At 35.0% G+C, this 14,788-nt stretch overlaps 1 protein-coding gene and 2 pseudogenes across 2 annotated transcripts; 1 reads left to right on the forward strand and 2 right to left on the reverse strand.

The window, feature by feature from the left end:
- The first annotated feature begins 833 nt into the window (after window positions 1–833).
- On the forward strand, window positions 834–1,556 carry LOC143636339 (putative F-box/FBD/LRR-repeat protein At4g03220). Its single transcript, XM_077103961.1, has one exon. The coding sequence runs from the start codon at window positions 834–836 to the stop codon at window positions 1,554–1,556; it is 723 nt and encodes a 240-aa protein (XP_076960076.1).
- Window positions 1,557–3,911: 2,355 nt separating this feature from the next.
- LOC143636347 (calcium-binding protein PBP1 pseudogene) lies at window positions 3,912–4,484 on the reverse strand (annotated as a pseudogene).
- Window positions 4,485–6,010: 1,526 nt separating this feature from the next.
- LOC143636348 (G-type lectin S-receptor-like serine/threonine-protein kinase B120) lies at window positions 6,011–9,586 on the reverse strand (annotated as a pseudogene). The gene is made up of 6 exons (XR_013154228.1): window positions 8,102–9,586; window positions 7,866–8,025; window positions 7,543–7,769; window positions 7,223–7,460; window positions 6,380–6,530; window positions 6,011–6,298 (listed from the first exon to the last, which is right to left on the reverse strand). The product of XR_013154228.1 is annotated as a G-type lectin S-receptor-like serine/threonine-protein kinase B120 (transcript).
- Between the last annotated feature and the right edge of the window lie 5,202 nt (window positions 9,587–14,788).

Raw genomic sequence — 14,788 nt, forward strand, 5'->3', positions numbered from 1 at the left:
CCCGAAAAAAACCTTACCTAAGGCTAACGCCCGTGAACACTCGTCTGAAGGCACGATAGTGGCATGAGATAAAACTTGTTTAGTTCAAAGATTCAAGTAACGAAAACCACATACCCGTCTAGTCTCTCACTATCACTCTGATGCCTCTAATACTAAATACTGGGAACAGAAATTGAGCATGAGTTACATGAAACACACCCACCACTAGCTCATTGACAAAAAAAATAATAATAATAATAACAATTTAATAAAGTTTTAAAAAACATAAAAAGTGTTAATTTTTGAAAGTGATTTTTTATAGGAAAAGATTTATTTTTACTATATTAACAATTATTTTATAAGAATAGGTCATTCAAATTTTAACCAACTCAATCGTTCCTCTCTCCACTTGTTGAACTTTTCAAACCCTAACCTATTCCTTACTATTTCATCCACCACACAACACAAGCATCCATCGTCAACCTCCAAGTTCAAACCCAAACAAATGCAATGGAAACACGATCTGCCAAGAAACGAATGCTTCAAAAACATTCATTCGATAACAACACCGGAGAAGATCGAATAACCGATCTTCCGGATGCTATCCTTCATCACATCCTCCTCTTTCTACCTATCAAAACCATTGTACAAACAAGCGTCCTATCAAAAAGATGGAGGACTGTTTGGTACACGTTTCCAGATCTTGATTTCACCTCCATTGTCCCATCAGACACTGCATTAAACAAGATTGTTAGCTTCAAGAACATTAATGTACGTAATGGTAATGTGATCACCCGGATCTTATCTCTACGTGACAAGGTTTCTGATTTAGAAGCCTTAGGTTTAATGCATGCATGACTTTTTCTGGGCTGCAAACACTTATCCGGAACGCGGTTCGTCTTAGTGTTAAAGAACTCAACATTCGGGTTGAAACGAGTGATGTGTTTAATTTTCCTAGAAGCATAATAACTCATGATTGTTTAAGGGTTTTGAAGGTGAAAGCTTACCCTAGTTTTAGGTTACCGCCATCTAGAATAATGAGATCAGGGTTTCAAACGCTTCAAACGTTATCTCTTTCGTATGTTTATCTAGACAAACAATCATCTTTATTCGACATGTTCACGGATGGTTCATTTCCTCAGCTCAAAACACTGCACTTAAAATGCTGTTACAATCTGATATGCCTTAGAGTTGGTTGTCCTTTGTTGGAAGAACTAGTGTTAAAGAAGTGTTCAGTGTTACAAGGATTGGAGATTTTGTCTCCTAAATTGATGACATTAAAGGTTTCACATTGTTTTGGTGCTTTTAATTTTGATGATATTTGGGTTCGGATCGATATACCGAGATTGTACACGCTTCTTTGGGTGAACAATCCGATTTCTAGCAAGAATTGTTTAGAAAATCTAGTTTGCTTGCATGAGGCAACCATAGGGTTTCTTGTAACTCAACAAAATCTTGATGCTAAGAAGCTGCAAAGTGTATCTGGTTTTCTCTCTGGGCTCTCTCATGTTGTCTCTTTAACCTTAGAAGGCCAGTTTGTTGAGGTAATGTTCAAATTTAGGGAAATTGGATTTTAATAATTCAAAATAAAACTCGTTTAATTCGTTGATAATACTTACTATTGCTTCATACGAGACAGTAAACCAATGACACTTCGAACTTTTAGAAACTCACTAGCATAATTATCATAGATTTAATTACCCTTGATTTGAAATGAAAAGCGGTTGCCCTTTATAATGAGCCAAGTTAAGTGGAAATTAAGGGTAAATCTATGTGTTTGTTTAAAAAGGGATTGCCCTTTATAATGAAATTAAAGTTCGACGCGTCAATTTAACCAACTAGTCATAATTTATATGATTAAAATCCAGTTAGGTTAAAATTTATAATTTTTAGGTACTTACATTATATTTCATTGATGGAATATATGCTTTTTAGTAATAATAATTGAGTTTTCTTGGAATAGATTATAATGAAGAACAATCCACTTGTGGCTACCCTTTTCAATCCATTCACGAAGCTTAATTCATTGGAATTGCATACTAGCGAGGTTATGTCCCTGGCAAGTGTACTCCAGGCCTGCCCGATTATCCACACATTGATTATCAAGATTACCTACGCTTACAAGCATGAAAGAAGAGTAAGCATTATACTATTATTCACATAATCTAATTGTCACACTTTAGGTCGAAAACTCCATAGTTAAGACCTAAGTGTGCTCGAGTGGGAGTAAGTCCAGGATGAGTGAATTCCTGAAAATTTCCACTCGAACAACTAAAAGCAATTCCGACAATACTAAATTACTAATTGGTATGAGAGGTTGGGTGTTACAGTTCTTGTTTACAATTTCAAGCGTATATAATGATTTATTAACCATTCTTGTAGCGGAACAGACTCTCTGAGGGTTTATTAAGCTCTTGGGCAGAAAAATACTGGGAATCCCAACCCAAAGATCTGAAGCCCCTTCTACATCATCTAAAGATTGTAAAGATTCAAGGCTTTTCGGAACATCACATTAGTCTAGTTAAGTTTTTGCTCCAACATGGGATGGTCTTGCAAGATCTCATGCTCGATTTTGGAGAAAACAACACAAGAGGCTACCATGGACATCATGAAAAACTGAAAACACTGATAATGGGATTCTCAAGAGGTTCACTTGATGCTAAAATATCATTTCCTTAACATGACATAACAGGTTCTACTTTTAGCATTGTGTTTTGGTTAGGGTGTGTTTGGTTTGAGTGTGATCAATTAATGTTTAACCACTTTAATCACAAATACTCTTGAACTAATGGCCTATGTAATACCTTTTTATCATTTATGTTCGATGCAAAATAGGTATCTAATTAATGTTTTTGTTCTCATATTTTGGATTTTCCCTATAATGAACAAGAGATATATGGTTAGAAAGTTATCAAATTTATGTCTTTATATGTAAAAAAAGGTTACCAAAAGTTATAACCAATACTGTTTTCACGCGCTAGCGCTCAATAGTCTGACTAGGAATTTCGGTTACCTATTACCAAAGCATGGGGGCAGCCGCCCTTTATAAAAAAAAGTTGGTGTTATCTATACACTAAAATCTCTATCGTTCCCCACAAAATTTTGATTAAGCCACTTGATTGTCATCCGTCATGAAAAAAAGTTCTAAGTTTGCCAACGCCCAAGAAGATTGTACATTTAACTAACGTGCGTGAAATTTCATTGAAACTTGGCATGTTGTATTGAGAATCATAATTGTATTTTATTTTTTTTAACTTGCAACTAGTATCAATCACAACAACGTTTTTCACATAAGTCGTTGGTGCAAAGTCCTCCAATATTCGGGTTCACAGTTAGAGATTTGTTAGACCTTCATAAGTCTATTGATTTGGGCAAAATTGAGAAGGAAGTTTTTCATGGGATCGTTATTATTACTTGTTGTAATATTTGAAAGGCAATAAATGAAAAAGTCTTTGAAGGCAAACATGTCAAAATCGAAGAGATTATAGGGGAAATAAAGTCGAAGGGGTTTCTTTGGTATAAGTATATAACAAAAAATAGGCATATAGATCGGAGAATTGGTGTAAATTTTCATTAATGTAATTTTCCTTGTTGGTACCTAGCTTCTCTCCGGGTGTGGAGGAAGTGGTTTCCGGTGTTTGTTGGTTGTTTATAAAAGTTTACCGTTGGGAAAAAAAAATCACAACAAAGTTTTATAATTAACTATATCTGAACATGAAGATATCAATAATATAAGTCAAATAGTATGTGTTTTTATCTGTCCCCTAGATAGTTAGCATGGTCAAAATTTTGGGTTAATGATAAAAGCTATTGGGTCTGCACATGCTTCAAATAAAGAAAATAAAGGAAAATATCACCAATGATTCTAGTTATGAGGTTTATAAAGATATTATTCATGATTCCAAGGCTAGCTTTAGTTCCATCTGCAACTTATATGAGATGAATTCACAAACATAAAATCATTTCATATCAAAGAATTAGAAGTCGATCAACATATATCAGACTTGAATTCTTGTTGCAAGGCATGATCTAAAGCCTCAGATTCCATCATCAACTCTGGACTTAATCTGAACATCAACACACAAAACTCCATCTGATTCAATGCACCATCACCATCATAATCACCTTCTTTTAGCATGTTCATTAATTCGTCGTCTCGTAAATCTTGCAACCCAAGCAATGAAGAACCGCACTTCAAGCTTTCAAAGGTGATCACACCTTTCTCTTTATCCATCAACAAGTTGAACCCATTGCATAGCTCTTTTATTAAACCTTCACCACCCAATTTTTCTGCCATTTTTGGTAGCATATCTTCAAACTCCTCTTCCCCACAAAACTCCACGTTTGCTTCTGATCCCATCTTTTTGGGATTTAGCTTTTAAAAGTGTTGGGTGATGGGGTGGTCTCATGGCTGAAGGCTAGTTTATATACATGGAATATTTCGTTTTGCACCCTAACTTTTTCATATTACACGTAATGGTTCCTGAAAAATGAATAATAACATTTGTAACTCGTACTCGACGTGTAACCATACTAGTCAATAACATTTATCACAACTCAAGTAAAAATACATGGTTAATTTTCTCTTTACTTTACTTAAAAAATCAAATCATGGTGCGTATATAACAATATATTCATTTGGAAACTGAATTATATATGTTTTATAAAAACATTAAAATTTGTGTTTATATACATTTCTTGCTATCAGTGAGATTTGATTTTACTGAGCACGTTTGTTTGTTTGTATTTAGTTTTTATAAATGTAAACGAGCTAATTAAAAAATATTGTATAATAGAGGAGAACCACTGGTGATTAGTCATTTGCTATTTTAAAGCTTGAAATGAGTTGAGTTCAAGCATTAATATGAACTCGTTGAATAAGTGATTCAGGCCGTCCAGTGCTTGAAAATTACTCACGAGCTGAATTCGAGCTTTACACATAGACTCGGAACAAGCCAAGCTCCAATTTTATTAAGTTAGACAAGCCACATTTGAGCTTAGATGAAGAGTATCTAGCAGTAATTTCATGAAACAAGTTGTAAAATTGAACCCCAAGTGATGTGATGTGATTTGGAAAGTTGATGCTTTGAATAGTTGAAGGATACAAAGAGTAACTTTCTGAAGGTATGACCGTTCGAAGAAACTCTGTAGATGCTCTGATAAAATGAGACAATTTGAGGCCAACTCTTTCCTAGAAGAATCTATGTTGCCTAATTGCTACCCTCCTTTCGTTTTTTTATTATGGACAGATTCACACATCCCAATTTTGTTCCCATATTTCCAACACCATACACCTTCCTTGTTCATTACTCTTATTAAGTTATTAGTTATTACATTTACACACACAAACACATCTGTATGTATTGTGTATGCATGAATCTTGATATAGGTTAAACAATGGTTTGGGCTGCTTTCCCAAAAACTATATAAAATAGTTTGGGAATATCCTTTTGAATGGTCCCAAAATATTGCGCGCTATGGGTCATGTCGGTTGGAACAACCAACTCATAGTCGAGCGTAAACACAAAAGATAACCAATATTTTTTGAAATATTAGTACATGATCGAGCAAGGAAAACATCAATACTAAGATCCTCTTATAGGGGATTCCAGTTGATGGAATTAAAGACAAAAACAAACATGGCAATTAGTGGTGTTTTACACAAAAAAGGGATGGGTTAAACCGAGGGAAAATCTTCAATGAAGAAATCAAAGCTCTAACTGATGAAACTGGGGCCTGGCAGCTGGACCAAGCCGCCTATGGCTGTTGGACCTTTTTGTCCCTTAACTTCATGCGTAGGCGCGTAGCCCAAATAATGCCCTTTTTATCTAATTGGGCTTTGACTAACTCTTGGATTAGCTAGCTCCATTTCATCAACCCACTAATAAAGGGGGAAAGTTAAATATACATTCTTTATGGTACCTCATATTTCATACTTCTTTTAAAGTTTCATACGCCTAACAAAAACATGTTACAAAATCACATGACCGTCATAATGAGTGGTTTGACTTTGACATAGAGTTCAACATCTCTACCTTGGCTCTAATTTGGTCATTGTAAGTTCATTATTGGAGTGATTACTCGACATTTGAGAGCGCCTATGAATCGTTTAAGCCGGCTTGTTAGGCAATGGTAAAGTTGCAGTTTCATTGCTCAACATCAGAACAACTTCTGACATTGTTGGTCCGTCATCCATGTTTTCTTGAACACACAAAAGTCCAACATTAATACACTTCACTGCCTGTACAACACTACAAGTGTCCCTCATTGAAGGATCAATTAACTCAGCACCTCTGCCTTCCATCCACTTTTCCCATGCCTAAAAGTGATATAAAAACCTCAAAATTAATTATTATGTAATAACTGAAAGAAAAGAAGAAACCAAAAAGAGAAAAGTTACCCATTCAGATATTGTAAGAGCATCTTCTGTGTAATCTGAACCAGAATTCCTTTTACCAGTCACAATCTCTAGTAGTAACACCCCGAAGCTATATACATCAGATTTCTCAGAAAATCGCCCATGCAATGCACCGAAGTTGACAATTTCTACACTTTTATAGGTCAAATGGATAAAATCAAATAATAAATAAATTAGAAGGAAACGGGTCAAATTAGTCAAACAGGTCGAAAGTCTCTTATAGTGTACTTTCGGTACATAAATGTTTTAAATAGTTTATTCAAAAGATTAGATTATTATCATAATAACACTTTTGTAGTCATATTTGAACCACTGGCTTTCTAAAAAAAAGATAAAAATATATATTTTTTTAAACAAAAGGTGTTTTGGGTTAACATGGCACACACCCATTTCAACGGATGTTTTGACTCATTACCGAACCTACATTAACCGCCCACTATGCCACCTCTGATACAAATTGCTTAAAAAGAAACGAGTCAGACCGGTCAAAAGTCACCTAAATTGAATTTTCAATACATAAATCTTTCTTAAATTGTTTTACTCAAAATATTATTATTATTATTATTATTATTATTATTATTATTATTATTATTATTATTATTATTATTATACTTTTGCAATCATATTTGAGCCACTAACTCTCTTTTAAAGGATTTATTATTTTGAATAAAAGGTGTTTTCAGTTAACCCGACCCCTGGCCGTTTTAACAAGTACAAAAATGATTCGTTTGAACTCATCACCCAACCTACTTAGCCAGCTCATTTTGCTACCTCTAATACATATGTTAAGTCATAATTTTAATGTTAGGAGAATTTTAGACTTACTAGGTACCAACAACTCTGTTGGTTTTATCTTCAATTTGGTTCATCCCAAAAATCCTTGCCAATCCAAAATCAGAAATTTTTGGAGTCATTGTTTCATCCAAAAGAACATTGCTTGTTTTTAGATCCCTGTGAATTACTCTAAGTCTAGAATATTTGTGCAGATAAAGAAGTCCTTGAGCTATCCCTTCTATTATTTTGAATCTTTTGCTCCCATCAAGATGAACACTCTCACTTGGATCTAATTACAACAAATAAAAAACAATATATAGCAATGTGTAACAAAATAATGTAACCATGGAATAAGAAATCATAAAATGTACCAAAGATGAATTTGTCGAGGCTTCGGTTAGGCATATATTCATACATTAAAATCTTTTCATCTCCTTCAACACAACATCCTAATAATCTAACAAGATTTGTATGTTGAAGTTTTGCAATAAGTTTTAATTCATTCATAAACTCACCGCGTCCTTGTGATGATTTTGTTGATAGTCTTTTAACAGCCACATGTCTGTTTCCGGGCAATGAGCCCTGCATCGTAACCAATCTTTCTCATTTTAACAATTGAAATCTAATGAAATAAAAACTAGTGTGTTTGTTATGTAATCTTTTTGGTGATTAAGAAATATTGTACCTTGTAAACAGGCCAAACCCACCCTCACCAAGCATGTTTTTAACTGAAAAGGAACTTGTTGCAGCCAACACACTCTTTAAGCTAAATGATACAAGCTCTGTATTGTTATGTGCATCCCCGGACGCGATGCTCACAGAATCAAAGCCAAGCAGTTCATTCTTTATTCTCTCTGCAAAATTCATAATATTAGTAATCTTGAATGGATAAAAATTAAAAAGATCTACTGCAAGTTTTTAACTGTCGACCTTTTCTTATGAGCCTTTTTCTTCTCCATAAGTACACAAACACACTCATAAGAAGCATTCCTATAGAAACAACCGCGAGAGCACCTGCAATCAACGGTTTCCTAACGTGAACCAAAGCATGTTCTTTACCATCATCGGCTGCATGTTCAAACCTATGTACACGCACAAAAAGATCATGACCCGTACCCGAGTTTGTTGAGATATCCACAAGCTCTCTGAACCAATTCAAACAAACTATTGTCACTTGATATGTCACGTTTTCATAAGCATAAGCTAAACACGAGCAGTTTTTAAAACATTCGATTTCACATTCAACAACACTTTTATTCCCCATGTTAACTACATAATCAGGTAGTTTCACACCTTCATACTTCAAAAACTTATCTCCCTTATCACATCTTAATGGCTTATTCCTCACACACCCACCTGCCCAATTTCCTGAACTCCATTCTTTGGGCGATTTTGGGTCAAACCCGGTCAGACACTTGCATGGTGAAATGGATTCATTATTATGGCAAGTTGTAAATGGACCACAATGGCTGTAAAAATCACATGTAACTAAAGGTGACTGGAAGGTAACTAACCATCTAGTTTTCACCCATATTTTTAGTTGAAGCCACCCGTTGGGATCCAATGTGAACCGTGTGTTGACTAAATTTGATGACACGCCATACACACCATAAACTTCATCATCTTCTATACCAAAACTAAAATATCCTGAAAATTCTTTTCCGTATTTTACAAATCCACTGGCGAACGAAAAAGGAGCCGCGTAGACGTTGCTTCTCCAATATAGTTTACCTTCCTTCAAAATGTATAACTGATATCTATTTGGGTCGATCCCTAATGAGAACAACCCGGGTCGGGGATCTTCATCATTGACCCATGATGTAAGAACCATTTTTTGACCTGTCTTCCTATTTGAGCTAATTCTCATGCCGGGGGCGAAGGTGTCGGTCGGATGATCAAAACTATGCCATACTTCTTCTTCGTCATGTCTAAGGACAAGATTCCCATTATCAAATAACACTGCATTTGCTGAGTGTATGTTTAAGCCATTAACCGACACATTCGATGTCCATATGACCGTGCTTCCACTTAAAACTCTGAAAGGCGAAAGGAGGACGGTGAATGTTTGGGTATCGGTGATGCTCTATTGGCAATCCATATGGTTGTTAGGTTGGGGATTGTGTTGTACCATATCCCTAAATAGGTGTTGGTGGAGTTGTTTAGAGTAAAGAAGCCTAATGCAAACTTACCTCCTTCTGAGATTAAGGTTTGGTTGGAACTAATGGATTTGGTTATGGTGATGGTATCCTCACTTGCATAAAGTGGTGAGATAGAAGATGAGATAATGAGCACAAGACACCATAGCCACTGCATTTGCATTGATGGTTCATGCGGTTTGAAATTTTGTTTAATCATTTGTTTAACTTGCTTACAAGAATACTTTCATTTGTAAATAAAACATGTGAACTTTGAAGCATTGGTTGTTGGATTATGTCAGCGTGTGTGAAATCTTTATGTTTTAAAGTATCATTGGTAAGCCTTTGGACAATACTACATTTTGGCATTCATAGCCTATAGGTACGAGGGAATCATTGAACTTGCCATTTACTTTTTTAAAAGTATGTGTACAAACATGTCTTAAATTTCTCTACATAAATGAAAGTTTAGTAACTTTGGCTATCTTTTGGCAGTTTATGATTATCTTAAATAAATAGTCACAATGAACATGTGTACGAATTGAGGGATGCCACGTGGAACTGTAATATGTTGATGACCATGAGTGTTCAAAGTCTGATGTCCGGATTTTGGATATCTGGACCTTTCGCATAGTGAAATTTTGGATATTCGAAGTTCGGTTATCCGAAATTTCGAATATCAGTTCGGATAGTGAACCGGATATCCGAAAATAATATAAATATAAAATATTTTAAAAAACCTTTTAAAAATATTTCAGATATTCTAATTATTCGAATAATTGTCCAAAATATCCAAAATATTATCAGAAGTATTCGAAAATTCTGAAATATCCAAAAATTATCCGAAAGTTATAATTAATCAATATTTATAATTTAGTAATTAAAAAAATATTTCAGATAGTTCGAATATCCGAACTATATGAATTTTCGGATATCCAAAATTTTGAATAATTTGGATTCGAATTTTCGGATATTTCGGATACATATTAGAATTTTTTTTAAACACCCCTAACGATGACGACGTGTTAGCGACCTAGGATTGTTATCGTTGTATATTATTGTAAAGCTAATAGGGTACGTAAATGGATATACAGTAGATGTTAACGATACATTTTCACAATATGCAACATTAAATTAAATCATCATAAAATGATAGTCCTTTCTCATGTTTTCCATTAATGACAAATTGATAGAATTAAGTGCGCAACTCGAATAAATTTACTACTAAATAATCATTTTGTTAAGAATAAATTGCGGTTTTCATTCCTGTGTTTTGTTCAAATATGCGATTTTAGTCAAATAGTTTCAAATTTGTGATTTTCGTTCTTTGGTTTCATTGCACTTGCAGTTAAACCCAATTTCATTAACTTCGTTAAGTCTGGTCGTTAAACCCATCAGCATACCCCTCACGGAGGGGCGGTTTTGTCATTTTTCTCCCCAAATAAATCTAGTCCTAATTCGCAAGCCCCCTCACGTGAGGGGCTGAGGTGTATTTGGATTAAAAAAAACGGACAAAATTGTCCCTCGCGTGGAGGGCACAATGATGGGTTTAACGACTAGACTTAACAAGATTAGTGAATTCGGGTTTAATCGTAAATGAAATGAAACCATAGGGACGAAAATTGCAAATTGAAAACTATTGAACTAAAAACGTATATTTGAACAAACCATAGAGAAACTATTGCAGTAAAGTAAAACTTATTTTTTAGCCATAGTTCTAAAAGCCATCATGCTAGAAGTTGAGGCTATATATGGTGACGGCAGAGTCGTCACTATAGACCCCAAATGTCAGTGTCCCGAAGACATGTAGTCTCCAAAGAGTTTGTTGCCATAGCGTTGTCTCCATTGATGGCAAAAGTCATCGTCAGACATTATTTCCTTTAATTCATTTAATTCAAAATAAAAGAATGAAAAAAGAAAATAATGTAAGCTATAATCATAATACCTTTTTTAAATTTCGGTTTGTTTTTATAAATCTCTCCTAAGCTATGATGACGACATGTCGTCAAGGCAGATAAAAAAAGTTCAAAAACCTAAAATTTTGAAAAAGTCTTTACCATTGACAAGGTGTCATCGGTATAGTTGCAATCATCATAACCTAAATTTTTTTAACGCATATGTAATGGATGATATAACTCATCACCTAAGAATGACAGATCATCTCTTTTATATTTGATCACTAATAACTTATATCATTATTCATTAATATAGTCCTATATTACTTAAAGGTAGGTTACCTGTAACATCCTAAAATTTATAATATTGAATAAATAAAGACTTTGTTAAATGATTGAGCGTTTAAGCAAGAAATGATCATGGACTTGGATTTAATTAAGATGGATTAGAGGTAATGGGCCTTAGGTCCATGGGGTTTGAGGAATATAAATACCTCCTTAAAACACCTTTAAACCCTAAACCCTCATTATTTCCATCTTATTCTCTAAATACTCCAAACACACACACCACCTCCTACGGCCGAGAAAGAGAGAGAGAGAGGGCGGATTCGAGTCCGAAGATCAAGCCAACCATTATTGGATCTTCACTATACGAGCTAGATACAAAATACCAAGCCAACCGCTACCGCATCGATCGCATAAAGGTAAGCCTTTACCTTAAAGTTTATGTTTTTAGGATCGATTAGCCTCGAAACTTAGAACGGAGATAGATCGAGTGTAAACAAAATGTAAAGTTATAAACTTGATGTTAAAACGAACCGAACGAACCCAAGAACATAAACGGCTCGTTAAAATGGAACCCTAAGATCTAGTGTTAAACGTTCTAGCTTAAAGGCCCAAACTTTACACTTATCCGAGTCAAGTCTTGTCCGAGGTTGGCTATGGGAATGTTTACGAGGACGGTTAAACGGTTTATACGTTGAAATATAGCCGATTAGCGGAGTTAAAACCAAACCAGTGGCCGTCACTGGATAACTTCGCTGTAAGCAGGTTCATGGTAGGTAACTTCGCCTGCAACTAACTTCGCCTGCAACTAACTTCGCCTGGTGACAAGTTCGCTTAACACTAAGTTCGCTTACAGTAAGTTCGCTTAATGTTAAGTTCGCTTATCGTTAAGTTCGCTGGAGTTAGCAAATTGGAAAATAAATTAAAAACCTAATGAAAAATGTGTTAAAATAGTTAATGGAAATAAAATTTTTCCAAACTGACCTGACAGCTCGACCCCAGCCAGGGGCTCTGCCCCTTGGACCCTACATGGGGCTGCCGCCCCTAGAACCCCGCTGCCAGGGGCGCTGCCCCCGGACCCCCGTTCGTTGTGGGTAGTAGCTAAGACTAGAAAGATGATATGAGTAGTGATAGTTAATTGATACATGTACTTATTATACAGTTAATCGTGCACAGCTCAGGAAAGGGATAACGATTAACGGTGAACGCAACAGGATCCAGGTGAGTTTCTAGCCCCATTTATGTGTTATGTTTTCGGGGCTGTGTGCATACTCAATATGTTTGTTAATACGCTTATCCTACGAGATAAGTGTATGCCTTACGTGAATAATGTAAAATGTATGAATGATTGCTTGATGGTACGTGAACGATCTTCGAATATTGCACGTACTATCAGGTTATAACGTTATGTATAAGGTAAGTATGATATGTATGCTTATGTGTATGAACGTGATAAAGTTAATAAAAGAAGGAAATGATGGTTGTATGGTTGTATGGTTACGGAAAGGGTACCGAGCCCTAATAATACTCGAGGTATGATGTATGGTAGTATGGTAACGAAGAGGGAATCGAACCCTACTAATATTTGAGAACTAGGGAACCGAACCCTACTAATATTCGAGAAAAGAGGGTACCGAGCCCTAATAATACTCGAGGAAAGAGGGTACCGAGCCCTAATAATACTCGAGGAAGGAGGGTACCGAGCCCTAATAATACTCGAGGAAGGAGGGTACCGAGCCCTAATAATACTCGAGGAATGTAGAGCGTAATGCTCTTTATAACGTAAGATATGAAAGCAAGTTAGTACAAAAGAAAGTATGAAAGTATGATTGAAAGAATATAAGTTTATGTGTATTGTATAATGTATGATTAACTAGAACTCACTCAGCGTAGCTGATTTTTAGTATGCACGCAGGTGAGTAGGATGAGGCAGCTCGCTTGAGGGGACATGTGGTGTTGAATAAGAGACTGGCATCGGAAGGCTCAGGGCGTGTTATGTTTTAATTACTTAGTTTTCGAAAGACAAGTTGGTTGTTTAAGACAAGTTTTGAATTGTTATGAAATGTTTTATTAAAGTTTTTATATTCCGCGAATGTTTTTAATTAACTCTGATATTTAGAACTGCGTTTATGAGTAAATCCAACGCGAAAGTAGGGCTACCGGTAACGGGGCCTTACATTACCCTCTTATGATGACACCTTCGTCTTTTGGGATCAAAATATATGAGCAATTTATTTATATTTCGCTTTTTCTTTTATGTGTATATAAGACATGATTGTTAATTATGAGACCAAAACCTTTAGGTGTTTACAAACAATAACAAACGGTTGATATTTGAATACAAAGTCGTAGTTATAAGTTATAACAACTTCATAATAGTGAAAAAGATTATATAATCAAATGAATATGGAATACCGAATTTATAGAAATGATTGTTGAAATAGTTTTCGAAGTATAAGATGAGGTCAAATAAGTAGGGAACTTTGAAATTTTAAAAATTGGACGTCTAATACGTGAGGGTTTGACAATAGTTATTACCAATGTTTTCAGACCTGGCCCGGACGTCTTACCGGGTCAAAGGTCGGACCGACCCGGGAGGGCAGAACGGTTTTATGACCCGAATGTCGTCATAAATATATATATATATATATATATATATAGGGGTGGGTTATTGTACAATAATCTGTTATCGTACACTAGGTACGCGAGCTTTATAAACGTCGATTTAATTTTTACGCGGTGGCATAATCGTAAATAACCTAAATCTAATTCTACGATCTAATTCATCAATTGATTCATCGGACGTCCATCCATATCAATATAATTTAATCGTCGATCCATATCAAACTAATCTATAGATTGACATCAAACTAAATTGAGTTATCTAAACCTAAAAATGTTCATTACCTGCGAATAAACTTCAAACACAATCGGTCAATTTTTTTTACAATTAAACAAACGATTGTTGTTTGTTCTTCAATTTTTCGCCTAATCATACAAATTTGAGCCTTCAATTTTACAGTTGCAACTTACTTTGGATGTTAAACAAAACTGAAGACACTTTACATTTAAACGTTCTGACAAAAAATGAACACCTTTAAACGTTCAAGTTTAGAAGTTCTGTACCAAAACTTTAGAAGTTTTAACAAAAACATCAATCGATTATGGAAATTGCAGAAATAATGCACTCAATCGAGCTCTGATTAGGGTTCAAAATATTATGTTTAAACGTTCTGAAACAAAGCTGAAGACCTTTAAACGTTCTAATACGTTCAAAGAAGTTCTAACAAAAAAAGAACATC

The sequence above is a fragment of the Bidens hawaiensis genome, unplaced genomic scaffold (genome assembly GCF_021521415.1).
Source record: "Bidens hawaiensis isolate Kalapana, Puna unplaced genomic scaffold, B.hawaiensis_p1.1 tig00007885_1, whole genome shotgun sequence".
NCBI lineage: Eukaryota > Viridiplantae > Streptophyta > Magnoliopsida > Asterales > Asteraceae > Bidens > Bidens hawaiensis.